Raw genomic sequence first — 27,287 nt, forward strand, 5'->3', positions numbered from 1 at the left:
GTAGCTGTGCAGCCAGTTGGACGGGAGCGCCGAACGGATGGAAAAAGTGATTTCTGCTGCTGCGCTGGTGCGCGGCGGTGCGGCGAGCACGCTGGTGTGCGGCTTTTAAAAACAGCGCTGCTCGTTTAATGACAGTGTTTTACAGCGCAGCATAAATGTCAAGTGGTAAATGGCTAAAACTGGAGGGAGACCAGAATGATAATGAGCCACGAGGATCAGAGTAATTGTGTGTGTGGCTCCAGAATAAACCCAGTGAGAGAAAACGTTTCATCATTTTAAGACATTTTCTAACGTCTTGTGTCCAACAAGCTTGTTTGTTCAATCCACCTCTGGTGCTTCAGGAAGATTTAGAGAATGGCTTAATGCACCTTTGTGAGTAGAGAACGTATTTTATTTTGCTTCCTGATAAAGTTTTCTCAAGTCTTTACTACAAATTGGAGGCTGATTGTATCTTGTTAAAGGAATATTGGCATCAAGAATGAAGAAATCGCAAAAATATGTCACCATTTGATAGTTTGTTCACTGGAGAACGTCCCACCTACTACAAATCCTGGTCACAAGAAAGTTTGTCATCTGCTCAAACACATTACTGCCTTGATATTTTGGTTTCAGTTTTGGAGGACGTGGGAAACACAATCTGGGCAGCAAGTTTGTTCCATCCTGTTCTGTCTCTTTGGATCAAAAAAATCATTAAATTATGATTCCGATTAAGTACAGAGCAGTAATAATCTGAGCAGTGCTGGCTTTTGATGCTGGACAGCTTCTGATGCCGTGTGCTACGAGGCAGTAAATGCCATGAATGGATACACAGTCATTAGGGGTTCATTTCCTCAAAAAGTTTAACAGTAAAGTTCTTCTCAGTAAAGAAAGTTGAGAAGAAAATAAAATCAACCAGCACCTCCTCCTCAAACAGCTCCAGGTGTGTGTGAAGCGATGCCGGCTGGATGTGTGTGTTTTCTGATCTTATCCCAACAAGACGGAGACAACAGTACGCCCTCCTTGGAGCTGGCGCCTGGTTTTGATACGGTCACCTTCTTCCTTGTCATCCCTCAGCAGCACCACCCGTCCTGCCCCTTTCTTCCGGGACAGCTGGAGGAGCAGCTGCAGGCTGACAGGGCTTCAAACGTCCCACCAAGCCTTCACAGTTATGTCCCCTTTAGCCTACATGCCGCACCTCCCTGTCCTCTCGCACCTTCGCCGAATCTGTCACAGTCGCTGTTGTGCCGTAGGTCAACACCGCCTCCAGCTGGACAGAACGCCGCTCGGATTACAGCGTGACGGACTGCAGTGCATAAAAACTTCAGTTGCTCACTTTTTGCTTTGTGAATCTCAACATGACGTCGTCGTGCTAGCATCAGTTTTTGGTATATGTAGTCTGTGACGCTGCACAGTGGGATAGCCTACACTGTAAAAAAGAGATTTAAAGGCGCACCTAAAGAATATTAAATGTAAAAAAGTACGTTCAAAATTTGGATAAAAACGGTCCATACTTGCTTTAGACTGTGTTAAAATGGACTTGAGTATCTTGGGTATGATCAGGTATCCTGTTTTTGTATTTGCACATGTAAACATTACAACTTCCAAAACCTGTATTAACCCTTATCCTGGTTTTGAGAAACCCGCTAACGCTAGCCAGAGCCCTCTCAAAGAAACCAGGCTCTCGTCTCCCATTGCAGTCAGTCAACAAGCTAAATTCACAACGCAAACCAGTCAGGTGGAAACCAACAAGATGGCAAACTGCAAAACTGCATTGTTTACCTGCAGAATTCTGGGCCTATTATTGCAAATATTTACTTCAGTTTAACACATTTACATGCATCAGATTGTAGACTTTGAAAAAACCTCGGCTACTAGGTGCAAGATGAATGAATTGTTTCTCCCTTTAAAATAAAACATGTTCACTGTTGTGTCGGCTCAGACCTCTGGTTCCTAAACTCTATTCTTTACGTGGAAAATAATTCAAGTTGAGGTTTGTGCCCTTCAAGTGAATATTTTAAATTTCTGACTTGACAACTTCTAGGGGAAGAAAACACAGTGGCGGTAATTAGGACATTCGTGACACCCAGAGACTGAATCTTTCTGATTCTGGTGACTAAGATTGTTGCTCTGGCAGCACCGAGTGACAAAAAAAAGCCAAACACAGGAGCTGTGCTCATGCAAAAGAAAATCCCATAAAGTTTGCCTCAGTCACTGTACTCAGGTGAAACTACGAGCACTGAGAGTGAGATATCTCAGCTTAGATATTGAGTGCATTACTGTTCTGCAGAGGATGCCTCGTACACATCTAACTGTGCCTAAAAATACCTGTGAAGCTGAGTTTCTGTCCACAAGGGGGCACTGTTTTGCAGGTATACCATCACGCTTCCAAACGGAGAAACTGGATGTCCAGCGTGTCGTCCGTCCGGCAGCATTGTGAATGTGAGCGTACGTTTGTCCTCAGGCAGATGTACTCTAAGATCACATTCATACAAAGAAACCCCCTGACACACACACACACACACACACCCGCCCACACACAAGCCGACACGGCGGCTCCTCTTCCCGTCCCCCACCTCGAGGTGCACAGGTGTGCAGGCTGGATAGCGGCGTTATCCGTGACACCTGTCTGCTGTCCAGCTCCAGTGACAGAGGAGCTGGCACACATCCAGCCACTACCACACACACCACACACACACACACACACCACACACACACACACACACCAGAGAGCTATAGGTGCAGGGAGATAAATGCTCGTTAACATTCCTGGGCACAGCGACTCACAATGTAACACACACACACACACGTCCCATTTGTCCTGTGTGTTGTCTGAGCAAACAGAGGCTGTGGAGGAAGGACAGGGCCAATTACAGCCTTTTATCCTGAGAGCACACATCATTAAGGAGAGCTCACAGGGCTGATGGTGCGCACACACTCATCAAACATTTCCCCTCTCTCTCTCACCCTCTCTCTCTCCTTTCACACTCTTGATCATCACTGATGTGCTGCCACACTCTTTTCACTTTATCAGGACAAAAAAAGAAAACAACAATCCCCTGGAAGCCTCTCCATCAGCTGACACCTGTCCTCACGCTGTACAGTTTCTCCAAATATTCAGGATTCTCGCTTTGTAACCACTGTGAATGGGATTCTTCACCATCAAAACACAGATTTTAAATTAAAATCCCCCTAAAAGCCTCTCAGCTTTACAGTCACTGCTAAGCAACCATGTTTGTCTCATCGTTGAGGATCTCAACGATGGAGATGAGAGCCGATCAAGGCATCTTTTAATTGGTATCAGTTTTATTAAGCATGACCCTAAGGCCCATCCTCAGTCTTTGTTCACTGTCCTATTGAAAATCGGCTGCATTATCAACCAGTAATTAATAAAACAAACTAAAAGTTGCTGCTGTTTCAGTCAGCAGACACATCATATGGATCGCACAGGCAGCTCTGTCACATATTCCACGAGGCTGAGCTCAGGCTGGAGGTCATTAAGCAGCACGTACGTCTTTGTCATGATGGCCAGTTGCTAGCTAAACTCCCACAATGCTCCCTGTCTGCCAACATTTGCCTGTAATCTGAGTAACCGCCTCCTCAGGTCGCTACACAGTAAGAGGCTCCACCTGGTGGAACAACAAGGTACTACAGCTGATTGACAATATATTTTCTGACATGCATGTAGAGAACACAGGTTTTGGCAGGTACTAAATACGACTTCAGATCAAATCTGATGCTCACTGTACTTTGTGGAAATCTACTGGTACGTCAGTGAGTAAAAGCAGAATTTGTAGAGCCTGACTGATGCTGGATTTTAGCGGCTGATTTCAGGGAGTAACAAATTGTGATAAATACATTGTGTACATATATCTTATATTAAGTTGTATCAAAGAGGAAAAATGGCACCGTAGCTGTGTATTTATGTTCAAGCAATGTGTTCAACAAACTAATTAGCAGCTTACCATTGACTCAGCACCACCGTCTGATCAGCTGTGATGAATTCTCTGCTACATGCGCNAAAAAAAAAAAAAAAACAACAACAACAAAAGGCTCCTTTCAGGTTACTTTTGCAGAGAGCGAACGGACTTCTGCAACCAACTGAGAGTTCCTGTTACAGTAATTTCTTGTTTGATCTGCTGGAGGCTGTAGAAATAAGAAGTCAGAAGTAAATGAGGTCTCCCACTGCCGAGCGCAAATCAGTGAAGTCAAATGAAACAAACATCCCAGACTCAAGATAAATCTCTGTTGACGTGTAAATGGAGAAAGAAGCATGGAGACTCTGTGAAGCCCCACCCTTTGGCACTGTCATAAATACAACTCTTGGATATAACCTGGTCCTGCTGCACAAAACCGGAACACTCTCATCATCATACGCTGAAAAGTCAGCAAACCCACTCGACAAGTAAAAAAAATTGTTCATAAATAGAGTTCATAAAGACATGAGTGGCATTAGAGAGAGAGAGAGAGCGTCATGGTTACATCATCCAGGGAGTATGTCGTTTTAGCTTCGTCCAAAAAAAAAAAAAAAAGAAAAGTTCACAAAAAATAAAGGTGGAGTCGTACACAGAGAAGCGTCTGTCGCATTCAGAGTCTGCATCCTTTAAAAAAGGCTCCGGATAACGCTTGTGTCTCTCTGTTCACTCTCTCCCCAGAGTCCTTTGCTTTCTTATTCCAGCATGCTCCTTAGTTTATCACTTTGCCTAAAGGCAGTAGCATTGATGGTGCTGTTGGAGGACTGTACTGCATGTGTGCGCAAGTAGGACGGAGCCCCAGTTTCAGAGATAGAAGTTGTGTTTTGTGGGAGCTTAGTTGTGTCTAACCAGGTTCATATGCACCGTTAGTTTACATATGTTACTGTACCTATTCATCTTTGTGTGTTTGTACCAGCTCTAAATACAGGTGTGGATTAGGTAATGATGGTTGACATAAAGCACAGAGGGGCAGCGGGCCGTCCTCACACTTCGCTCTCGGTGGAGGGTTTGCGTATGGAGGCCCAGCCGGTGTCGGGCAGGCTGTGCTGGGCGTGGCGCTGCGGGGTGATGGCCGAGGGGGTCAGGGTGGTTATGGAGGAGCACTCGGACGCCTCCTCCTGCAGGAGCTGCTCCGTCTCGCCGTCGTCTAGCGAGGCGCTGCTGGCCTGCAGGGACACGGTGTCCGTACGCATGCAGGTGTGCAGGCCGCCTCGGGACGGCTTGATCTGTTTTAGGTCGTCCCAGTAAAGCTCGTCGTTGGACAGGAGACACACGCCCTCCACAATGCGGATCTTCTCCTTGGTGTAGCCCCCGTCCACTCCCCCCTGGACACAGAGACGCAGTTAGTTTATCAGAGTGACGCAGCTTAAAGGGAACATCCACCCTCATTCGTTGGGAGCCACTTTCAATAAGCTGCTAAGCTGTGACCCAGCTCTCCCTTATTTCCTTATTACATGCCTGTTTCTTTCCTTCCCTATCCTCTTTTTTCAAGAATAATTACATTTATCGCTGCCAACATCAGCTGCAAAAAACAAAACTTTAAAAAGCTCTTAAAGGTGGACTTCCCCTGTGGATTAATCAGCAACCAACTTCACAACACTCCCAAACAAAAATGTCACCTTCAAACACAAGCCATGCCCCAGTCGGCTCGTTTCTAATAACGCTGCGCTTTCGTCTGCAGTTAGTTTTTCATTTTAAGATTAAGGTGCTACAGGTATATAATTACCATAAACAAAAACAGCAGCCGGTGTAATTGAGGGTAAAATCCACAGGATGCTTAATGGCCTAAGAACAGGGAGACCGTGTTGTTTTTCCAGGCCAAAAAAGAGCAACGGCTGCTTATTCTGTTCTATAACAGGCCAGTCACACAGTTTGAAGTATTTCAAAAGACATCCGTAGTGAGTAAGAACGGGAACTGGGCTGAGCTTTACATACACAGGTCATAATGTTGAGTTAAACTAAATTTGGACATCCTTAACTTGTCTCTTTAGGCAAAAAACAACATGTTAGTTGCAGCAGGAACTACGAGAGTTTCTGGGAAATTTAGTGTCGAGTTTAACTCTCTGAAGTGAAAAACGTATTAAAGGCACGATGTCTTTAAAGAAATGTTAAATTACTAAAATTAGAGCACACATCAGAGCCAGATGCTGTAAAAACTGAAACAAAATCTTATCTTAAAGCTATCCTACATTCCTTGAACTACTTATCTTTGATGTGCCGTTCAGTCGGAAAACCTACAATCGTGTTATTTAATTGAAGGCACTACAGACTCCACATAGGTCTTATTAAAAAAAAAATAATGGTATTAATAAACCATTTGATCTAACCACAATCTGCAAAAATCTAAAAATTCTGCTTTCCTCACTGCAACTGGAAAGCCATGCGTGACTTTTCCAGAAAAGAAGAGTCATGTGATAAAAATTCTTGGACTTTTCAGTTAAACTGAGCTGAACTGCAGGCTGTGCATCCACAGAGCAGATGGGAGAACGGTAAGAAAAAGAGGTATATAAGCAGTAAAATAGCTATAGTGTAGTGTGTAGAGTCACCCTGTTTTTGTGGGCACAAGAGAAATGTTGGATGTGTTGATTCCAGGTGTTTTCATTATAAAATAAGTAACCAAAGAAATTCAACTTATAATTACTTTAGTTTTATGATTTATGGCGTCATAATTTCTGCACAAAAGTGAGTATAAATGTGACAGAAGCAACAGACGCTCAGAGGGTTAGGAAGTGTTATCATTTACTTTGGAGTGGTGACTTAGAGGCGACCAACTGTTCACACCGCTGTCTTGGTTGTTTATGGTAATTTTAAGGTTTCGCTGCTGATTGGAGAATTAAATAATTCTGATTACTGCTGCTACATGTAGCACCTTGAACCAAATCTGTCCATTTGTTTAGATTCCTCGTCTCTCGAAATGTCATTTTCACAAACAAACCTGATGAGTAGCACAAACATGGACATGCTGCTGATCACAGAGTTCTCAAACTGCACCAAAGGAGGATGTTATTCATTTTGGAAAAGCGGGTTGCATGCGGTGAAAGACGGCAGAAATGAAGGGAAACCCAAAAAAAAGGCAACTCTCTGTTAGAGAGGACGTGACTCCTCCATGCTGTGTAACTACCTCTCCACGGAACAAGTGGGTCAAAAGATAAAGGGAGAGAGGGAGTTGTAGGGATGAGAGAGCTGCGGTGAAGGAAGAGAGGTGGAAGAGAAGATGAGTGCCGGTCTCTGTGACCTACTCGCGATATTTCAGCACAATCAGTCTGAGCGGAGACAAACAGTTTGTCTCTGTGGTTACCCACGACACAGTCTGTGATCATCCTATGAAAATATCATGGATTCACCTTAAATCCATTCAAATATTAAGCAAAAGAAACGTGTGGTTTCTTCAGCGTCCACACGGATTGTTACCTCTTTCTTATATCGAAGCTGGTTGTATATGGGAGGCTTCTGCGACGTCTCGATCTTCACCTCTTGCGTGGACGTCCGGTATGAGGGGTTACTGTAGGTCAGATTGCTCACTCCAGGGTCGGCAAACTTTGACTTCTTATGTCTGTCGAAAACAGGAAAATAACAGCACATGACTTTTTATTACCTGAACTAGTCACTGTGTATGAAATGTAGGTGGTTCTACCCAGTTAGGGGTCAACCAGGATACTGACCTGTAAATAATCAAAGCAGCAATGAGGATCAGGATGGCCAGGATGGTCAGAACTCCACCGATCACATAGCTGATATGAAGTCCTTCGCCTACGTCAGACAGAACATGTTAAAGACGAATGTGTCCACAGAAAAATCCTGGAGCTCTGCTTTAAAAAACGTTTAGAAAATACTGTCGCTGGTACTCCTCCTCGATTTCAGTTTCATCTCAGTTCAGTTCTGAAGGTGATTCGCCTCACTTAGGAGGTCAGTGTGTGGTAGAAGGTAGTGTTGTGAAGTATTGTCATATTTACAACCTAAAAGCTCTCAAAGGTCTCATTTTACTTCTAATGCAACTTTAACCTAAATTATAAACGCCCTCAAACTTTGACTGAGAGTTGTATGACTCTAGTGTTGGTCCTGTGAGGATCAAAACAACGTGGATTTAGTCAAAATAGCACAATAATATAGTTTCTGATTGATTTCATTGTTGGTTTGATTTACTTTAACATGTTGCCCGTTTATGTTTCCTCAGTTTGTCTTATTGTAAGACACTTAACCCTGTTTTTTAAAAGTCCTACATTAATAAAGTTTAATAGTATATTTAATACACCATTTAATCACCTTTGCTTTTTAAGACATTTTATCATTTTTCATGCCAACTCAGACACATCAGAGCTTCAAAAACTGTTTCTGTCATAACAGCTTGTAGGTTGATTTGTGTGACATTTACAAGTTGGAAACTACAGACTGTGTATAAAAGATGTCTGGAAATGTCCCACCGTCAGCCATTGTTTTGTACATGACGATTTTGAAGCTTTGAGTTTGGCATGTGGCCATCATCATCTTCTTGGTTTTTGGCAACAAACGAGGCGTAGATCTTAGAACTAGTGGACTCTATGCCCGGTAGTGTGGTAGCGACCTGTCAGTCACAAGTTAGCTGCCCTAAAGTATCCCCTGCTTTATCATTCTGTGTTGATTTTCTTTAAATGGGACCATAATTTACAAAATGAACACCGTGCTGTTTTAAAAAAAGTCTTGAACTAGTGATTGAGACCATAAACCTCTGAGGAAAATGTTTACTGAGGTAACAGATCCAGCTAGAAGTTGATTCATGATCTCACAGACTTCTATACAATCTGATTCATTTGTGCAACCAGAGGAGTCGCCCCCTGCTGGCTGTTAGAAAACAGATCATTACTGTAGCTCCAGCATGTTATTAAGGCTTAACTGGAAGCCTCCAAACAACTGTCCTGACGCTCCTTAGACAAAAACCTTCACCAACTTTACATAAAACCCAATGCCTCAAATCACAGCTCTTCGCTGTGTGTCAATGAGATGCTGAAAGTCGTACTTCACATTCTCACAGAGCTAGGGTAACAGTTTGCCCTTATTTCCCATCAGTTAGCCGAGCTCAGCTACAAACATCTACAACCTATCTCTGTACTCGGCAAGTAGATGAAATGAATGCATTGTTCTTCTTGTTTTACAGTCAGTAAAGTGGTAGATGTGAGTTTCCCAAAGTTCCTTTAAGTCTACATGTGGTGTACCAACTGATGAGGAGCAAACGTTTCCATGTACTGACCGTGAGGAGCCGTAACCACGGTGTTCAAGCAGCCTTCCACGTTGAGGTTCTTGTCAGTGCAGCTGTGGGAGGAGGAAATAAACCCAGATTTAGAAAATAAATACTGTGACACAGGAGACTTAACATTAGCTGTATTGGATTAATTAAGTCATTATATAGGTTTGGTGAATGCAACTGTTTGCCTTTGGGGAGACTTTGTGAGCTGCTGTAGTTTTACGGCAGTTTGAAAACATCTTTGAGTTTTATGCTGCTCCTCTACGGGGTGAGAAAATTCTCCAACCGCTTAGGTGCAGAAAAGACCAATTATTGCTACTAAAGTAGAACAGAAGAACCTCAAAACTGTGAATCTGGACGGCATGCTGCTATTAGAAACTGTTCACATATGATGCCAACATACATGGCAGAAGAACAACGTCTGCTCCCTCAGTTATGTTAAAGATCAGTTATGCTTAGTAGGATTACAATTAACCCAAAAGCACAAACGGACGTACTTGACCAGCGAGGGTCCTCTGTGCGGCGTGTCTGTTGGAGCTTTGGGGATCTTGTTGGGGACGGGGGTGCTGCTGGTTCCTCTGGCAGGAGAAGTTGGGATGTAACCTGAAACTGATAAACACAAGCAGGAACATAAGGGAAGATACTTCAAGTGGGTTTTTTTTGCTACTCTGTTAAAACCTGAGATATTTATGGCCAAGATATTCCTACTAAGAAAAGGTCAGCACAATCTACACAGGTAGTAGTGCCACTCACTTGTTGAACAGGGTCGCCCATCCGGCTCATCGGGGCAGGCGCACACAAAACTGTTGGTCTTAGCGAAGCACAGGTGAGTGCAGCCACCGTTATTTACCCCACAGAGGTTAGTACCTGAGAAAGAGGAGAAAAGGGCTCATTGACAACCGGCACCAAACAGTCCGAGCGGTTCATCTGAGATCAGGGGGAGAGTTTGGTTCATTTCATCAGATGAGAACAATGAGATTTTAATTCAACTGGCATCTAGTTGTGACACTGGAGAAAAGGAGGTCTCGGCCTTCTTGAACAGAACCGCGATGCAATTTGATACAAATTGAAATGCGATTCAAACTAATTACCAGAGGGTACCTCACGCAAAATCATTTCTCCATTTATCAGATTACATTTAACGTGCTCAAACAAATCCATCATGCTTAGCTAATTGACATTTAAGCGAATGGAATTAGATTTCTTTTCAGGACCCCTCAGCATAAACCTTAATCATGCCTGAGAAAAGGTTACTTAACTGGGGCTAACCAGCCGTGCCGGTGGTCATATTGACAGACCAATTACTGAGGACTGAGAATATTTCATACTTCCACGTCAGCCTGTGCTGCTTCAGCATCGAGGCAGGTTTATTTGCAGAGCAAAATCTCAACAAAGTGGTTTAGATAAAAGATGAAAAGAATCAAGATGAAAATAAAATATAAATGGCATTTCAATTTCAGCTAAATAGAGAATAAAAACTATAAGAATATAGAAAAGTTTAAGATAGTTTAAAGCAGTTTAAGATATTTTAAAAAAACTCAGATTTGGTTCAATAAAAGGAAAACAGAAAAGTCTTCAGCCTTGATCTGGAAGATAAAGATGCAGATAAAAATGTGTGCAATATTAACACTTCTCTGTCAGTATTTATATTCATGAAAGAATCTGTGCAATACCACTTTTATGTGCAATAATGTTAGAATTTGGGCAATCAGAATTAGTATTTATGTATATTTTTGGTTAATTTTTTTTAAATTTTGCTTCTGATATTCTTTAATTGTTTGCTTTATCCCATTTGCTGCTGTAACAATGCAAATTTCCATGCTGTGGGATTAATAAAGGATTACTGTATCCTATCATTAAAGAACTGAGAGTTACAGCAGACCTGCAGGAAGTTTGTTCCAGATAGCAGAGCTGTCATAGATGACCTCAAAAGCCTGGATGGCTCATAATGAAGCAGCAGATCATTTTTCGGTGCTTTGTAAACCAAAATCAACTCTTTGGCGGACGGGAAACCAGAATTAACCCCAGTGAGGTGTTGAGTGTCTCCCATGTCAGATGGAGCTGCCTCCTTACCTGTCTGTCTGTGAGGAGATACCACTATAATGTCCATGAGGCCCTCCACGTTGGCCAGCACAGTTTCCTTGTTGCGGCCCGTGTGCTTGTCCACCCGCTGGATGGACTTAGTCTGCCAGTCCGTCCAGTAGATCCAGCGGTCTTGCTGCGAGAGTCGGGAGAAAGGAGTTAGAGGGGAGGACACCGGCTTCAACTGGGGAAACGAGGGAGAAGAAGAAGAAGAGAGGAGAGGAAAAACACAGACAAGGAGCAGGGGGCCGAGAGGAAGAAAAGGGGGAAGGGAGAGGGGGAGGGGAGGAAGAAAAATGAGGGTCAGAGTGGAAGGGAAGTAGAAGAAATGGTTAAGTCGAATGGGTTCAGTATGAGCTGGAGGACGGAGAGACGACCAGTGAGAACCACACGGTGAGCCGATGAGTGAAAGAGAGCAGGTGAGTGGAGGAGGGGTCAGCCCAGTGATTGACAGCTCGGGGTGAGGAGGGTCGGGGGGGGAGGGTACCTGAGTCAGGGCGAACGGGTGGGACACCGGGCTGACGAGGACCTGACGCAGTTTGCCGTTCAGGTCGGAGCTCTCGATGCGGTCCAAGTGGGCGTCCACCCAGAAGATCCTGCAGGAAGCATCACACGTTCATTAACGCACTTCTGTCACAGTGCAGTCAGTTTATCCAACCCCTGGATGTCCTGGAGCATTATTGCATGCTGTTTTATTATTACAGTTGTTTTATAAGTACAGTTATGTTCAGTGGTTACACAAAAACAAACCTTTGTTCATCGTGTGGCTGGCAAACAGAAATCACTTGATAATAAAACTTTATTTACATCATTTAAAGACCAACTTGCAGGTTGGATTTTCACTTTAAAAAAATGCTTTTTAAATAAAAATTTCCAAGTAATGTTAGGAGTTAAATGAGAAATAAAGGCTCTAAATCTGATATATTTTCCAAAAATCGAGTTCCTGTGTTATTTCCTTGCACATTTAAAGTCAGAGGTTAACAAGGTGTGTCTGAAAATGCTGCTTCTTCCTCTGACCTTCGTGTGTCGTAGTCCAGTGTGAGACCGTTGGGCCATCCCAGGTCGGTGTTGATCAGAACCTTTCGGTCGGAGCCGTCCAGGTGAGATCTCTCGATCTTTGCAATGTGGCCCCAGTCGGTCCAGAAGAGGAACCTGCAGAGATGAAGAGGACAGTTTCTATTTTGTTCTGCCGCTCTATCATCTGTCTTTAAGGCATCTTTTAACAATTAAAGAAAATATGAAACTACTTTCTGTCAACAGCTCAGGAGTCAAAACCCAGTTTTTAAATTTGCGGTTCAACATTCAGTCCGTCCTCTCACCCTTTGCTCGGGAACACTGCGATGGCTCGGGGCTCATCCAAACTGTTGTTGACCAGAACTTTGCGACTGGTTCCCTCCAGACGGGCCACCTCTATGGTGTTGCGCCCGGTGTCGGTCCAGTACATGTTTCTGGCCACCCAGTCCACGGCGAGTCCATCTGTGGTCTTCAGGCCCTGGCTGATCACCGTCTCCATGTCACTGCCGTCCAGGTTCGCTCGCCTAAAGAACAAACGGACAGGATAGATATTAAAATGCTAAAGGGTCACTTAAATGCAGCAAATAACACATTCAGGTGACACCATTTTTATTCTCTTCTATCCTAATGTTAGCAAATGTTGCTATTGTGCACAGAACTGTAAGATATATTTTATTTTTTAAAACTTTTTGAAAAAAATTCAAGTGTGTTTTCAGTCTCACCGCATCAGTATTTTTTCTTTCTCTACAAAATTCAAGTAACCCTTTTTCATTTGAGCATAATCGCCATAGTTTAGGTGACAGTAGATAACAAAAGTTTGTGTTTGCACCTGATAACGTCCAGCGTGACGTCCGTGTAGTAAATCTTTCCGTCCACGCTGTCGTAGTCCAGCGAGATGACGTTGTGCAGCTCGGGCACCGGTACGTGGACGTCGGTGTGGTCGTTGGTGTCCAGGGAGATCCTGCGAACGCTGACCCGGTTGGAGAACAGCAGGTACGTCTCCGGGGAGTCGTCGCACGACCTGCTGTCTCCCTTCAGCAGGATGCCCGTGGGACAGGCGCAGGAAGTGCCGTTGGGGCGAGGCAGGCACAGGTGGGTGCAGCCCCCGTTCCTCCTGCCGCATTTATTAAAACCTGAGGAGGCCACAGACAGAAGGGTTGGTGCAAAGAGACACAGAGACGCTTTGCTGCACAACAGTGAATCTGTCCTCACAGCAGATTCTTTGGGGCAACATAAAATTACTCATCAAACCCAAGGTGAGCGAGGCACAATATAATAAGCAGCAGCTATGCCAAAGCAAACAAAACAACAAATGAATCTGAGATGCACAAAAAACTCCAAGAGACCCACTAAATTTCCTGCAGTCTTACTTTGTGGTCGTTTCTGTTGATTTCTGGGGGAAATAAAACCGACTCACCCAGTGGCCTCTCTCTGTCCACAGCCTGGATGTCCATCAGGCCCGGCAGGTTGGCTCTCACTGTGATGGTGTTGGCCCCGGTGTTCTTGTCAGCTCGCTGGATGCTGCGGCTCTGCCAGTCGGTCCAGTAGATGTAGGAGCCCAGCAGGGTTAAACCGTACGGGTGCTGGACCGGAGTCACAAGGGTGCGGCGGTTCTGCCCGTTCAGGTCGGACGCCTCGATGCGCTGCAGAGGAGCAGAGAGGAGAGGGCGGTTACCAACATCTTTTACCTTAATGCATTTGCATTTTAGTCAGTTAGCAGTTATAACCTTCTGAAGCCCAAAATCCACAAGTAGGTTTAAAAGTTTTGATATATATTTTTTTGAAATGACACCACTTGTCAGAGTCAGAAACTGTAAAGACACTGAACTTATCGTGTGTGACCTTCAGGCTTGTCAGGAAAACTAACCACATCTAATGTGAAAAGCATAATGATTTAATCAAAATCACTTTATTCTACATGTCAGATGAATTCAAGCTGTTTGTCATAGGCAGATTCTGTAAAAAGTAAAAGCCATTTTAGACTTGCAGAGGAACCAAGAAGCTTTGTTCTCCCTGGGTTCTACAGCTTCCTCCCATAGCTCCAAAACATGCTGAGGCCAATTAGTGAATCTAAATTTGCCTGTAGGTGTGTGTGTGTGTGTGAGAGCGCTTGTTTGTCTGTCTTATTCCAAGTCCCTAAAACAGCAACCAGTGCTCCTACTCTTTTATAACATATGATCTGTGAGGTAAAAACTGTCATGTGACTGTCATGAGTCGCCACTGACCTCCGTGTGAGCGTCGGCCCACAGCAGCTGTGAGCCGGCCATGTCGATGGCCAGGCCATTGGGCCAGCCCAGGTTGTTACTGATGAGCACCACACGGTCGGATCCGTCCATCGCCGAGCGCTCCAGCTTGGCGTGTTCTCCCCAGTCCGTCCAGTACATGTAACTGGAGAACAGAAAGGACACAGCGGTCAGAGGGTAGAATAGAGGATAAGGAGTTACAGCATACAATCATCAATGGCGATTATCACGACTCTGGAATTACAGCCAACACCCAAGTTCAGGTTCACAGCTGAAGTGAGCGTCATCGCAGTCCTCACCCCATCTCGTGGTAGAGGGCGATGGCTCGAGGGCTGTCCAGGTTTTGCCACACGAGAACTTTCCTCATGGAGCCGTCCAGGTTGGCGACTTCGATGCGGTTGGTCCCCGTGTCTGTCCAGTAGATCTTCCTGCCAACAGCGTCCACTGCCAGACCGTCAGTGGTCATCAAGCCTGGAGAGAGAAACAAAGATGGAGTCAGGACGCTGTGACAAACCAAACAGGACTGTTCCCGTGGCAGCGGTCCTCCTCACCTGTGGACATGATGTCTTCCTGCGCTGACCCGTTGATGTTCGATCTGCTGATTTTCTTCAGCGTGCTGTCGGACCAGTAGACTTTTCCTGCAGGAGGTTTCACAGACACACATAAGGACTCCACTTTTACCTCTTTTGAAACAAGCCCTCGACAACGTAGAGAAGACACACAAACCTTCTTTGGGGTCAACCCCGATGGCGATGGTGTTTTTCATGGAGCTATTGACGGCCAAAACCACATCAGCAAAGTAAGGGATGTCCAGAGAAACCATCCTGATGTCCGTCCTCCGTGCAAAGATCAGGAAGCTGCTCATCCCTGCACACAAACAGAACGAACATCAGCACACCGCAGCACCTTCCTGCCAGAAAAGAGGCTGACGTGTTTTATCTTCATAGCATCAAAAGTTCCTTTTATCTGCCGGCTTACAAAAATATATATATATATATATACTTTTGTCTTTCCTTCCGTAATGTTCCGTATGTCTGTTATGTAAGTAGTTTATTTTTGACACAGATTATGTGAAAATATCTTGAGGAGCTTCCTTTGAACCCACCAGCAGGTTTGTTATTGTTTCAAAACCTGCCAGAACGACAGAATTTATCACAGCAAGAAACTGTAAAAACACTTTAAATGGGTGGATTTTAAACTTTTCAACCATCCTTAAAATATTTTTGTGTGATTTTTAATGTAACATAGAAGAACAACCAAAGCTAAGCTAACATCGCTATATTTCACTAATAGCACTTTATTGTGCACTTTAAAATATCAAACGTTTGCAGTAAACAGATTGTATTAAACACTAAAAATTATGCACCCTGCAGCACAACAAACATGTTCGTGACTCATATACAACCAACAGTCATGTAACAGAAAATCAGAGACTTTTGCACAGATCACACAGTAGAAAAGGATTAAATTTACAAGTAGTAAAATATTCTATAGTATATAAAACACTTTTTTCCCAATGGTGGTTACACCATATTACGAAAAATATTGTATATGCTGACTCCAGGATTTTTAATTTTAAAAAACAAGATATCAAAGATATTTTTAAAAATGATTTATGGCATTATAATTGTCTTATACTGCATAAAACAGATTTTTGAGTTTCCTCTGCTTCTGGCCATAGTTGTGCTCTTTCCATAGAGGTGCAGGACTTTCCATTGCAGAGAAAAATGAGCCCACAGTGAGGAAAAATGTGACAGGATCCAATAAATGCCGAGAAATCTCTTAGGGTTCAGAGGGTTAAATTGATTTCTGTACGTTCGTCCTCAAGAAACATCAGTGAAATGTTGTAGAAACTCGTCCAGGATGCCCTCTAAATTTATATTTTTGGGTCACATGTTTGTGAAATGTAAACAGAGGTTGTTTCCTACCAGGCGTGCAGGTCTTCCCGTCCGTCTGCAGGTTGATCCCAGTGGGACAAGCGCAGCTGGAGGCTTTGGGAGCAGGCGCCAGGAGACAGAGGTGGCTGCAGCCTCCATTATTCACCTCGCACGGGTTACGCACTACAGACAGAGACACAGACACACTCGGTTCACCCGCCACTTTCTAGGTCGGCTTAGAAGCGAAGAATGGGAGAAATTAGGGCAAACAAAAACACACAAAGCTGCAGATACAAACACTGAAACCCCATCTGGGAGCACGGTGAGATCAGTGAGGTTTCAGCTCGGTAGCTGCCCCCCGAGGCTCTGCCCTTCCTACCCGATGATCTGAGTTCAGTTTCCCCGTAACCCCCCCAGTGTCAGCACAGATATGGGATCTGAGCTCAGAGAAAAGGCAGCACAGATCAGAACGGAGAAAGGAGGTTTTGTTTCCTTTGTCTTAAGGGACTCGTCTGAGAGAACAAACAAAATGTGGTCGACAAGTGGAAGAATAAAGGCATATTTTTCATTTGGGCTTTTTCTATTTACGAGGGTTCATCAAGCCATTCCAACACATGCGAGCAGTAACGATCGTGAGTCCTGTGTTCCTCGTGTGTTTGTGGCCACAGCGATTTCCTAGTGGGGCACAAACTGGAGCAGAGAAGAAAATGTCGCATTCTGTGTCATGGTTCAGCCTTTATTTACCATATATACATATATTACATATATATTTACCACCATCCCCTCTGGCAAAGTCATGACAGCCCATACCAACAGACTAAAACACAGTTTTCTCCCCAAGGCTGTGAAGAGACTGCTGCAGGAACCATGACACTCCCAGTTTACGGACTCATTCTAACAAATGCTCTTTTGCACTTTTAATAGAGGATTTATTTTATTGCTATTTTATTATCGATATCACCTTTTCACTTTTTCCCCCCTTAGAACTGTGACCATATTAGCTGCTACAATAACAATAAAGCTTCTTCTTCATGTCGAGGATCATCAATGGTGACGAGAGGTGAGTCTACAGCTACCACCGACAGAAGAAGCAGCAGTTTTTACAGTGGAGGAGCCACAAGTTCCAAAATGGGACGAGGTGCATCAGGTGAGGAGCAGCAGGAGCATGCTCGCTTATTAATTGCAGCAATTAGGTTTTTTTGGCCACACCCACACAATCAACCGTCCCCACTCATCAGATTTGGCTCCATGTGATTTCTTCCTCTTCCAAAAAATTAAATTAAAGTTAAAGGGTCGCTGTTTTTACACAGTTAAGGAGATTGAGTGCAGATGGTGCTTTACATTTTTACATAAAGGGACTTGTAGGGAGCGTTCCGAGTGTTGCAGAAGCACTGGGAGTGGTGTATTGCTGCACAAGGAGACTAACAACGTACAGGTTTTGATTTTTATAGGCACAATCTGGAACTTTTTGATCCACCAAATCCGACTGACTAACCCCATAGTGTTTTGTAATTTAGCAGTTTGAGCTAATGCTAGCAGGACAGGCTGCTCCATAACTCAGCACCATGGAGGCCGATTAGCGTATCGACTGCAAATTCCAGTCACTAGCCATTAAAATGGACAGAGTTCTGACACACTGATCATCTGAGGTTGTTCCATTGACATCAGCTCCAATGTTTTGCACTACAGAAACAAACACCTACTGACTGTTCTTGATCTGGCATGTGGGTGAACACCAACCTGTCTCTCGGTGTCGATGGAACATGTGGATGTCCATGAGGTTCTCCAGGTTTTCGGCCAGCGTGTGTCGACCCAAACCGGTGAGCTTGTCAGCGCTCTGGATGCTCTTCGACTGCCAGTCTGTCCAGTACAACTTGTCCTTGTGCACCGTCAGGCCGAAGGGGTGAGGCAGCTGGGTGCCGATCAAAACCTGTGTGCAAAAACAGCAGTGGAGGTCTCATGAGATCGATAGACAGGCTTCACTAGAGAGCAAATCTCAACCAAAGATGAACCCTTCATCACACTGTTGCTAACAAAATACAGAATGTATACTATTTATTTTTAAAGGATTTCTCAAAAAATTCTGCTTAAAAACTGATTAACGTTCTTCACCTGTCGATCAGAACCGTCAAAGTTCCCAAACTCAATAGTCTTCATGCCAGCGTCGGCCCAGTACAGCCGCTTGGTCTCGTAGTCGATGGCGAGGCCGTTGGGCCACGTCAGGTTGGATGAGATGATGACGATGCGACTCGACGCGTCCATTCCTGCACGCTCGATCTTCGGGTTGGCGCCCCAGTCGGTCCAGTACATGAAACTACGGAGAGAGAATAAACAAACGAGAGTTCCTAGCGGTGTCCACACTCACATTTTACTTCTTATAAACCTTCTTGATCATCTCACCCTCCGATCGGGTCGATGACAATGTCCCGGGGCCGGTCCAGGTTCTCCCATATCAGGACGGTCCGCATGCTGCCGTCGGCGTTCGACACTTCAATGCGATCCGTTCCTGACACACAAAACAAGACTGATTAAAAATACAAGAGCAAACGCCGCCATGCAGGTGTTGCACATAATGGTTAAGAAATACTATTTGATGAGAGAATATGTGAAATGAGGCTGTTTACCAGCATCAGTCCAGTACAGCTTGCTGGTCACCCAGTCAATCGCCAGACCTGCTGGACTCTCCAGACTGGTGTCCACCACCACCTGGAAAACAAGACAACAAACACGTGAATTTACTCTGACAGTTCGTGGCAGCCTGGTGTTACATCCTGAATCTTCCAGTCCTTACATCTACCTAGATTTGTTCTTACAACTGTTGTGTCAGCTTTGCTGTTTTTGACTTGTGTGTTAATCGTCTGTTTTGTGGAAAAATGAGAGATGACTCACTGATTTCATCCTTTAAATCCTACAGGGACGTTTTTGGTAAACAAGTTAAAGCCTGAATTTGTGAATTTGAAAACCAAGTTAACTGAATTTCACCCTCTGAACCCAGAAACCTAGCTTGACATGCACGTCACCTTTTCTCTTTTTCTATTTTTTAATAATCGCCCAAATTACGCCATTTATCAGAGCCAGAAACTGTAAAAACAGAAAGAATTGTCAGATTGTTTAACTTAACGACATGTAAGGAAACCAAAGTCAAACTTTAAATCATGATATTTCATCAAAATCACTTTATTTTGCCCATCTCATTTAAAAAAAATTAACCAAATTAAGTCATATAATAACAATTCTATAATTATTTCAATTGAAGTTTGTTCAACTTGTATCCTTCCACTGCCAACACCTGTAGGCAGTTAGAAAAATGGTCCCTGCAGGTTTTAAAACATTTTTTTGTAAAACAAGCAACCAAAGAAACTTGACCAGTGCATGATTTTACACTGAAGAACAAATAGAAGAAAAATGTGACAGGAGTTAAAAAAAGAACCAGACAGCGTGGAGTTCAGGTGGTTATAACAAAGCTGCTGAACTAAACAGAGAATGACTTGCTGCTGCACTTTCACATCATCACCAGCAGATGGCGGTGTTACATAAACTGAAACGCTGCTGTCTCCTGCTGCTGCTCTCCTCCTGATAAATGTAGGACAGATGAGAAATGGTGTGTTTTTGTGGCTGACTGTGGATGCGACTGACCTCCTGCTTGCTGCCGTTCCACAGAGCTCTGTTGATGGAGTCGGTGGTGACGTCCGTCCAGTAGATGTAGCCGTCTTTGGCGTCCCAGTCCAGAGCCACGGCATTGCGCACATCAGCCAGAGGGATGACATCATCGGACATGTCCTCTGTGTCGAAGCTGATTCGTCGGATGTCCGTCCTTCGGGCAAAAAGCAGGAACTTGTCAAGACCTGATTAAAGACCAAAGGTCTTCTGTCAGTCTTCTAGGTTTAACAGTGGGGTCAAAAGTGAACACAGCAAAACAGCACTACCACAAAGACATCCAGCAGCCCTTAAAGGGGAAATCCAACCAAAGTGACTTATTAATATCATAAATCACAAACCCTCCCTTAACATAATATATACAGAACTATGAAAGTGAAATTCTGATGTTTTTATGACTACAGGGTGTGTAAGTGTCAAATAATTCTATTCTGAGCAGCACAACTGTCACAGGGTGGTGAAAAAATGTTTCATTAATTGATGAATCATTAAAAAATCATGCAAAACAATTCATTTTAGTTCCGCACTTCCTCAGCTACACTGAGCCTCAACATGTAATTTAACCTGTTTTATATTTTCATTAATTGAGATCTCACTCTACATGTAGGAGTATAATCCTCCGCATAGCCTTTTTTTTTTTTCTCTCTGAAATTTAGTTTCCTCTGACAACCAACACCTCGACTGCCAGGCTGATCTGATTAACTGTGCGCGCACAGGATTATCTTTTCCAATTTAGCTTCTTAAACATGCACTGTTTAAACCTTGCAGTCAGAGGAGTCAGAAGACCAAAGATGTAGTAGAAGATTAGTCTAAAAGTTACAAAAAATGTTTTATTCATAATCACAAGACTGCAATTTGTTCTTAAAAATGACTAAAAAGGGACACAAACATGATTGTGGGTGTAGTAACCACTGAAAATGACATTTAAAAAAGCCTAAATAATATATATGTATATTAAAAAATGCAATAATTGTGGGACATATAAACACCACCCGCTCTAGTATGGCACATATGACAGTATTGCTGAGCTCACCGTTGGCACAGTTGTAGTGGTCGACCTTCTTGAAGCCGGTGGGACAGGCGCAGGTGTACGTCTTGTTGCTGGGGAGACACAGGTGGCTGCAGCCGCCGTTGTTGGTTCCACAGCGGTTCTTGCCACCTGGTGGACACACAGAGACACAAACAACTCAGTGTAGAACGGTTTGTGTGGAAATATGACTGTTTCTCCTACTGTGTTGTATAAAACATGTTCAAATCAGTGCAGCCCAACCCGACAAAGCAAGTAAGCACACTGTCCAAAAAGTGTTTCTTTTCAATGATGCAACATCTGCTGAGTTTAGTCTTCTGTTCCTCGAAATGCCAACATCTGGATTTCACTTGCATCCTCTTTACTGGACAGAGAGTTGTGCTTAGGCTGCACCTCAACGAAAACAAAGAGCGCCTGACCTCCTTCTGCCAGCACAGAGGCAGCTCGCAGTTCGTCTTCGTGTCGGACCATACGAGTATTTTATCAGCGTGATAACGAAAACTTAGTCTTGGCTGCAGGTCAGGTTCAGCACGGTTTGTTAGCAAAGAACACAAGTCTTTGCTGTCACGCTGATAAAGCACCTCGACCGGCCGGTTCACCACAGGCCCTAACGCCAGAGCAGCAAATCAGTCGATCGTCTGTGGGGTTCGCCACCATGAGAAACAAGCTTTCACCTCAGAGTGTAATGATAGACCTTAAAGAAGGCTCCTGCTCGCTGCGTTTGTCCTCAACCAGCTCATTTTTCACCCTCTAATGTTGAAGTTCTGTTTGATGTTTTGTTGTTGTGCGTTTTATTCGCCTGTCTGCTGCACAGAATGTTTCAAGCTGCAAACTTTGATATTTTTTAAAAAATGGGTCAATCATGCTGACGTTATGTAGAGTCCAGTATAGCACGCACTGCTCTGTCCACACACACTGAATAGTATGTTATCGTCAGTGTTTCTGTGTAGATTCTTAGTCATCCAGGTTCATCCTGAGTGCTTAAATAGGAGGCAGCTGGGCTTCTTTTTGGTTCTTTCACGTCTTCGGGAACTGAAAAAGAAGCCTGGCTGCCTTTGATTCCAGCACTCAGGGTTATTGTCAGTGATGTTTTAGCAATAAAAAGAAAAATCATGAACCAAAAACCACCAAAATTGATGTCAATTTCCATATAAAAAAGGCAAAATGTCACATAAATACAGACTTTTTTTTTTTTGCTGCTCCTTGTTTTTGAATTCATCCACTTATAAGCAATTGATTGGTCCAATTTAAGTCACTGCTTTGTGACCCAACATCAACGATACGATCTTTGATATAAATCACTGTACACTGAGTTCACTGGAGAAACAGGCTTCTGCGGCGTTAAGGATAACTCATGCTTTCTGCTTCTGCAAGTAGGCGTGACTTTTGTTGTGATTTTGTCATCCACCCCAGTCCACAAGAGTTCGTACAGACCCCTCTGCAGAGTTCCACGTGCACTCCACGCTACAACACGCCAACTTCGCTTTTTTTTTTGTTCCAGGAAAACAAATGGTGCTTAAAACACATGCTTGTTTTGAGACTGTGCGAGCGGATTCTCAGTCATCCGCGCCTTTATAATTCATTTTTAAAGGAGTTGTAATTGACGTAGTCGGTGCCAGACTTCGAGGGGGCTTTGATTTGTACACGCTTTCCTTCGACGGAGCCCAAAAACCCAGTAGGGAGCCCTAATTTCTCCAGGAATCCTGTACTATTTTAGATCACTGCGTTCTACACATGTCAGAAGTGATTACACTGACACGGTGTTACAGCTCAACTTGACTTGTTGTTATATCCTTTAAAACAGCGGTCCCCAACCTTTGTTGCACCACGGACCGGTTTTAAGTAACAAAATTTTCTACGGACTGGTCATCATGCACATAACAAAAAATAATTGTTTTTTTTCTATTAAAACGTTTCATAAATGAATAAAATTAATTGCTAAATCCGTCTCAGTATCAAGTCTCTCCCACTTTCCAAAGAAGCGGAGATGTTTGTTTTTTTATTAATTTCGGCAACAGACTGACGGCTTCGTTTAACGGATAAAAAGTGACAGAGTCAAGTGTGAGAAAGAAGCGCAGACGGATGCGACGGGAAGACGAGTTAGTCATTTTTCAAAATAAAACACTCTGCAGACTACGCTGGGGGAAAAAAAAATCTATAAAATGTTTTTTTTTTCTTTATGTGCGGCCCGGTACCAAATGACCAACGGCCCGGTACCGGTCCGCGGCCCGGTGGTTGGGGACCGCTGCTTTAAAACCTACAAAGTCGCAGCCTTTCTGAAATGTCCACAGCAGCCAGGTGTGCTTTTCTGAGAACCCTGTGTCTGATTTGAAAGTCTGAATCTGTCTTTACATGAATAAGCATGAATTGGCCCTTGACTTCATCGAACTCTGTGGTTCTCAAACTGTCCGGCAGGGACCTTGCAGTGGCAGTGAAACTATGCAGCATGAATATGATCTATGTAGGGACAACACAAGATAATTAACTGATTTCAAAAGTTGTTTCTTCCATAACTGTTAATGATTGATTTTAAAAAATGTGGGTTGGAGGTGTGTGACACCATCATCTTACAGCTGTTACTGATTCTAAAACCACTAATTTAACAGTGAAAAATGGTAAAACAGAGTTAAAAGGGTTGGGATATTTCATTCAGCCAACTGTACTGTCAGGGTTTAGCGGCTGAGCCAGCCGTGTACCGACCTGCCGGCTGCCTCTGCGGGTGCAGGGTGTGGATGTCCATGGGGAAGTGCAGCTTGTTGCGGATGATCTCCTGGTTCTTGCCGGTGAACTTGTTGGCGCTGTTGATGCTCTTGGTGTGCCAGTCGGTCCAGTACAGGCTGTCCTCAAACACGGTGATGGCGAAAGGGTGTGGAAGGCCTGAAGAGAGACAAAGACAAAGAGTTCAGCCTCTAACTGACGGTTTAACAGAGTGACCGAGCTGTTACACTCGTGGGAAGTTAATCATCAAAGCAAACAAACACGGGCGTGAATCTCGACACCTTCGTAATGAGCAAGAATAAAAAGTCAGCGCGTTTCATGTGGACATTTAAATCTTCTCACACACACACACACAAAACAAAACGGAAAGAACAAACGCTACATTTGGCTTCTTCCACCAACGCTCCCCCAAACATCCTCCCATACAGCGCTGTGGGCTTCGCTGATGTCATATCGTCCCCATTTAGAGCTGCTTTCAATTACTCTGCCTCTCATCGGCCTGTAGCTGGTTTAGTTGTGGTCGGAGCGTCCAAAACCAGAGGCGCTTCATCGGTTTTCCATGCGTAATGTGACTTTTCCGTCCAGAATCTAAATGCGACGTCGAGAACACCCTTTAAAGCGGGTCAGACTGATACTGGACAGACACCGGCCCGGTTCTTGTCTAAGCGCACAATAAAACTGTATTTTCTCTGCTGCATTTTAACAGGAGATATTTATCCGGGTAGGAACATATCCCAGACTCTCTCTGCTACTGACGAGGTGTGCGTTTGGTGTAATCCAAAAACAACATTAAAAGCTTAGGTTTCCAGTAATGGGACAGATTTACATGTGTTGGTGGTCTAAATGCTCTTTAATACCTTTAATATGGTTTGCGGGTTTAACAAGAGAACAGTAAATACTTGGGATTTTTTATTAATGTGGTCGTCTTTAAACTCGGTTTCAGTCTTAAGTACAAGATTTGTCTTCGACATGTGACTAAATACGCAATAATTACAGGTCAAGTTGGAAAAGCAGAGCTGATGTCACTTTCTATAACAAGAGCCAAGAGCACATAGAAAACACAGCTACAGGAATCATTCATCATCCAAGTGTACATTTGTCAGATAATATTGTTAACATAATTGCTGTTATTAGGGAATAAATTGCAAAAATAAAGGGCCTTTAACCCTCTAAATGCCAAACTGTTTCTGGGTATTTTCACATTTTTTCCTCACTGTGGTGTCATTTGTCACTGCGATATAAAGTCCTGCACCTCTGTGGAAATATGAACCCAAGCATGCCTTTTGCACAGTGTAACAATTAAATTCTAAAAAAAAGAAAATGTGTAAGTTGAATTTCTTATTAATTTACAAAAATAGAAGAAAAAAAACCCCAGGAAACCAACATTTTTCCATCTGTTACCAACACTAGCAAAACAACAGTGACTCTACATACTGTCGATTTTTTTTTTTTACTTCTTACAGATTTAATTAGTTTCTATACTTGTCTACACTTATCTGTTCAGCTGAAGTTGTTTTAATTTGACTGTTGGCTGCAGCCGAGTCATTAATTGAGTCATATTTGGGCTCAAGAACGCAGAATTTTTATGATTTTTACAGAATCTAGTTGGAGTAAATGGTTCATTTTTGGCAAAATTTTAAATAAGACATGTATGACATAACCCAATTTTCAGCTTAGAACTAATTTATGATATATGATTTATTCAAGGACTATTGGACATTAAAAACCCAATGTCATTCTCTGTTTTTACAGTTTCTGGCTCCAATAAAAGGTGGAATTTTGGTGAATTTTTGAAGACAACACGCCTTTCAAAGCTGGCAGGTTTTGGCATTCAGAGGGTGGAACATGTGCAAAACATAATAAAACATTATCAGAACTTCTATCCACTCCAAACGGCTCCACAAAGAACACAGAAAAAGCCCTAATACGAGAATCCTTCATGTCATCAGTTGCTCTACCTTTGGCAGATAACAGTGTTGACAAGTAAAACCTTGTTGCTTTCATTAGGAAGCTGATTGCAAAAACAAGCTCCGGGGCCTTTAAAACACAGCCTATAAGGAGGAACTAGTGCTGCGACTACTTTTGTCATTATCCAAATGTTTGACTTGTGTCGAAAACCGTCAGTAACAGTGTTGGCAGTCCAAATCAATGGAGCCCTGTCCTTAAACACTAACATGTGCGAACAGGGAATCCCTGCAGATTTGTCTCCAGTGGGAACATCTGCTCAGGGAGACTCCTCCACTCTGGTCCAATTTAAAGTTCTCTTTTCCTCCCGCGGAGTAGCTGTGCAGCCAGTTGGACGGGAGCGCCGAACGGATGGAAAAAGTGATTTCTGCTGCTGCGCTGGTGCGCGGCGGTGCGGCGAGCACGCTGGTGTGCGGCTTTTAAAAACAGCGCTGCTCGTTTAATGACAGTGTTTTACAGCGCAGCATAAATGTCAAGTGGTAAATGGCTAAAACTGGAGGGAGACCAGAATGATAATGAGCCACGAGGATCAGAGTAATTGTGTGTGTGGCTCCAGAATAAACCCAGTGAGAGAAAACGTTTCATCATTTTAAGACATTTTCTAACGTCTTGTGTCCAACAAGCTTGTTTGTTCAATCCACCTCTGGTGCTTCAGGAAGATTTAGAGAATGGCTTAATGCACCTTTGTGAGTAGAGAACGTATTTTATTTTGCTTCCTGATAAAGTTTTCTCAAGTCTTTACTACAAATTGGAGGCTGATTGTATCTTGTTAAAGGAATATTGGCATCAAGAATGAAGAAATCGCAAAAATATGTCACCATTTGATAGTTTGTTCACTGGAGAACGTCCCACCTACTACAAATCCTGGTCACAAGAAAGTTTGTCATCTGCTCAAACACATTACTGCCTTGATATTTTGGTTTCAGTTTTGGAGGACGTGGGAAACACAATCTGGGCAGCAAGTTTGTTCCATCCTGTTCTGTCTCTTTGGATCAAAAAAATCATTAAATTATGATTCCGATTAAGTACAGAGCAGTAATAATCTGAGCAGTGCTGGCTTTTGATGCTGGACAGCTTCTGATGCCGTGTGCTACGAGGCAGTAAATGCCATGAATGGATACACAGTCATTAGGGGTTCATTTCCTCAAAAAGTTTAACAGTAAAGTTCTTCTCAGTAAAGAAAGTTGAGAAGAAAATAAAATCAACCAGCACCTCCTCCTCAAACAGCTCCAGGTGTGTGTGAAGCGATGCCGGCTGGATGTGTGTGTTTTCTGATCTTATCCCAACAAGACGGAGACAACAGTACGCCCTCCTTGGAGCTGGCGCCTGGTTTTGATACGGTCACCTTCTTCCTTGTCATCCCTCAGCAGCACCACCCGTCCTGCCCCTTTCTTCCGGGACAGCTGGAGGAGCAGCTGCAGGCTGACAGGGCTTCAAACGTCCCACCAAGCCTTCACAGTTATGTCCCCTTTAGCCTACATGCCGCACCTCCCTGTCCTCTCGCACCTTCGCCGAATCTGTCACAGTCGCTGTTGT

General features: G+C 43.6%; 1 protein-coding gene across 1 annotated transcript in view; it reads right to left on the reverse strand.

Annotated features, from left to right (window-relative positions):
• Positions 1 to 4,014: 4,014 nt before the first annotated feature.
• Positions 4,015 to 27,287, reverse strand: part of lrp4 (low density lipoprotein receptor-related protein 4) — a gene marked incomplete at its 5' end in the record, with an annotated part of 45,076 nt that continues 21,803 nt past the window's right edge. The window contains 24 exons of the mRNA XM_008305949.1: positions 4,015 to 5,275; positions 7,362 to 7,503; positions 7,613 to 7,700; positions 9,175 to 9,236; positions 9,666 to 9,777; positions 9,922 to 10,035; positions 11,242 to 11,386; positions 11,738 to 11,846; positions 12,268 to 12,402; positions 12,570 to 12,788; positions 13,094 to 13,397; positions 13,682 to 13,907; positions 14,490 to 14,652; positions 14,807 to 14,978; positions 15,059 to 15,145; positions 15,234 to 15,374; positions 16,436 to 16,567; positions 18,125 to 18,314; positions 18,497 to 18,698; positions 18,785 to 18,890; positions 19,009 to 19,090; positions 20,021 to 20,229; positions 21,075 to 21,200; positions 23,769 to 23,945. Coding sequence (XP_008304171.1) covers positions 4,934 to 5,275; positions 7,362 to 7,503; positions 7,613 to 7,700; positions 9,175 to 9,236; positions 9,666 to 9,777; positions 9,922 to 10,035; positions 11,242 to 11,386; positions 11,738 to 11,846; positions 12,268 to 12,402; positions 12,570 to 12,788; positions 13,094 to 13,397; positions 13,682 to 13,907; positions 14,490 to 14,652; positions 14,807 to 14,978; positions 15,059 to 15,145; positions 15,234 to 15,374; positions 16,436 to 16,567; positions 18,125 to 18,314; positions 18,497 to 18,698; positions 18,785 to 18,890; positions 19,009 to 19,090; positions 20,021 to 20,229; positions 21,075 to 21,200; positions 23,769 to 23,945 — 3,785 coding nt within the window. The remainder of the gene's footprint in view (positions 5,276 to 7,361; positions 7,504 to 7,612; positions 7,701 to 9,174; positions 9,237 to 9,665; positions 9,778 to 9,921; positions 10,036 to 11,241; positions 11,387 to 11,737; positions 11,847 to 12,267; positions 12,403 to 12,569; positions 12,789 to 13,093; positions 13,398 to 13,681; positions 13,908 to 14,489; positions 14,653 to 14,806; positions 14,979 to 15,058; positions 15,146 to 15,233; positions 15,375 to 16,435; positions 16,568 to 18,124; positions 18,315 to 18,496; positions 18,699 to 18,784; positions 18,891 to 19,008; positions 19,091 to 20,020; positions 20,230 to 21,074; positions 21,201 to 23,768; positions 23,946 to 27,287) is intronic.

The sequence above is a fragment of the Stegastes partitus genome, unplaced genomic scaffold, assembly GCF_000690725.1.
Source record: "Stegastes partitus isolate 25-593 unplaced genomic scaffold, Stegastes_partitus-1.0.2 Scaffold2719, whole genome shotgun sequence".
In the NCBI taxonomy this organism is placed as follows: Eukaryota; Metazoa; Chordata; class Actinopteri; family Pomacentridae; genus Stegastes; species Stegastes partitus.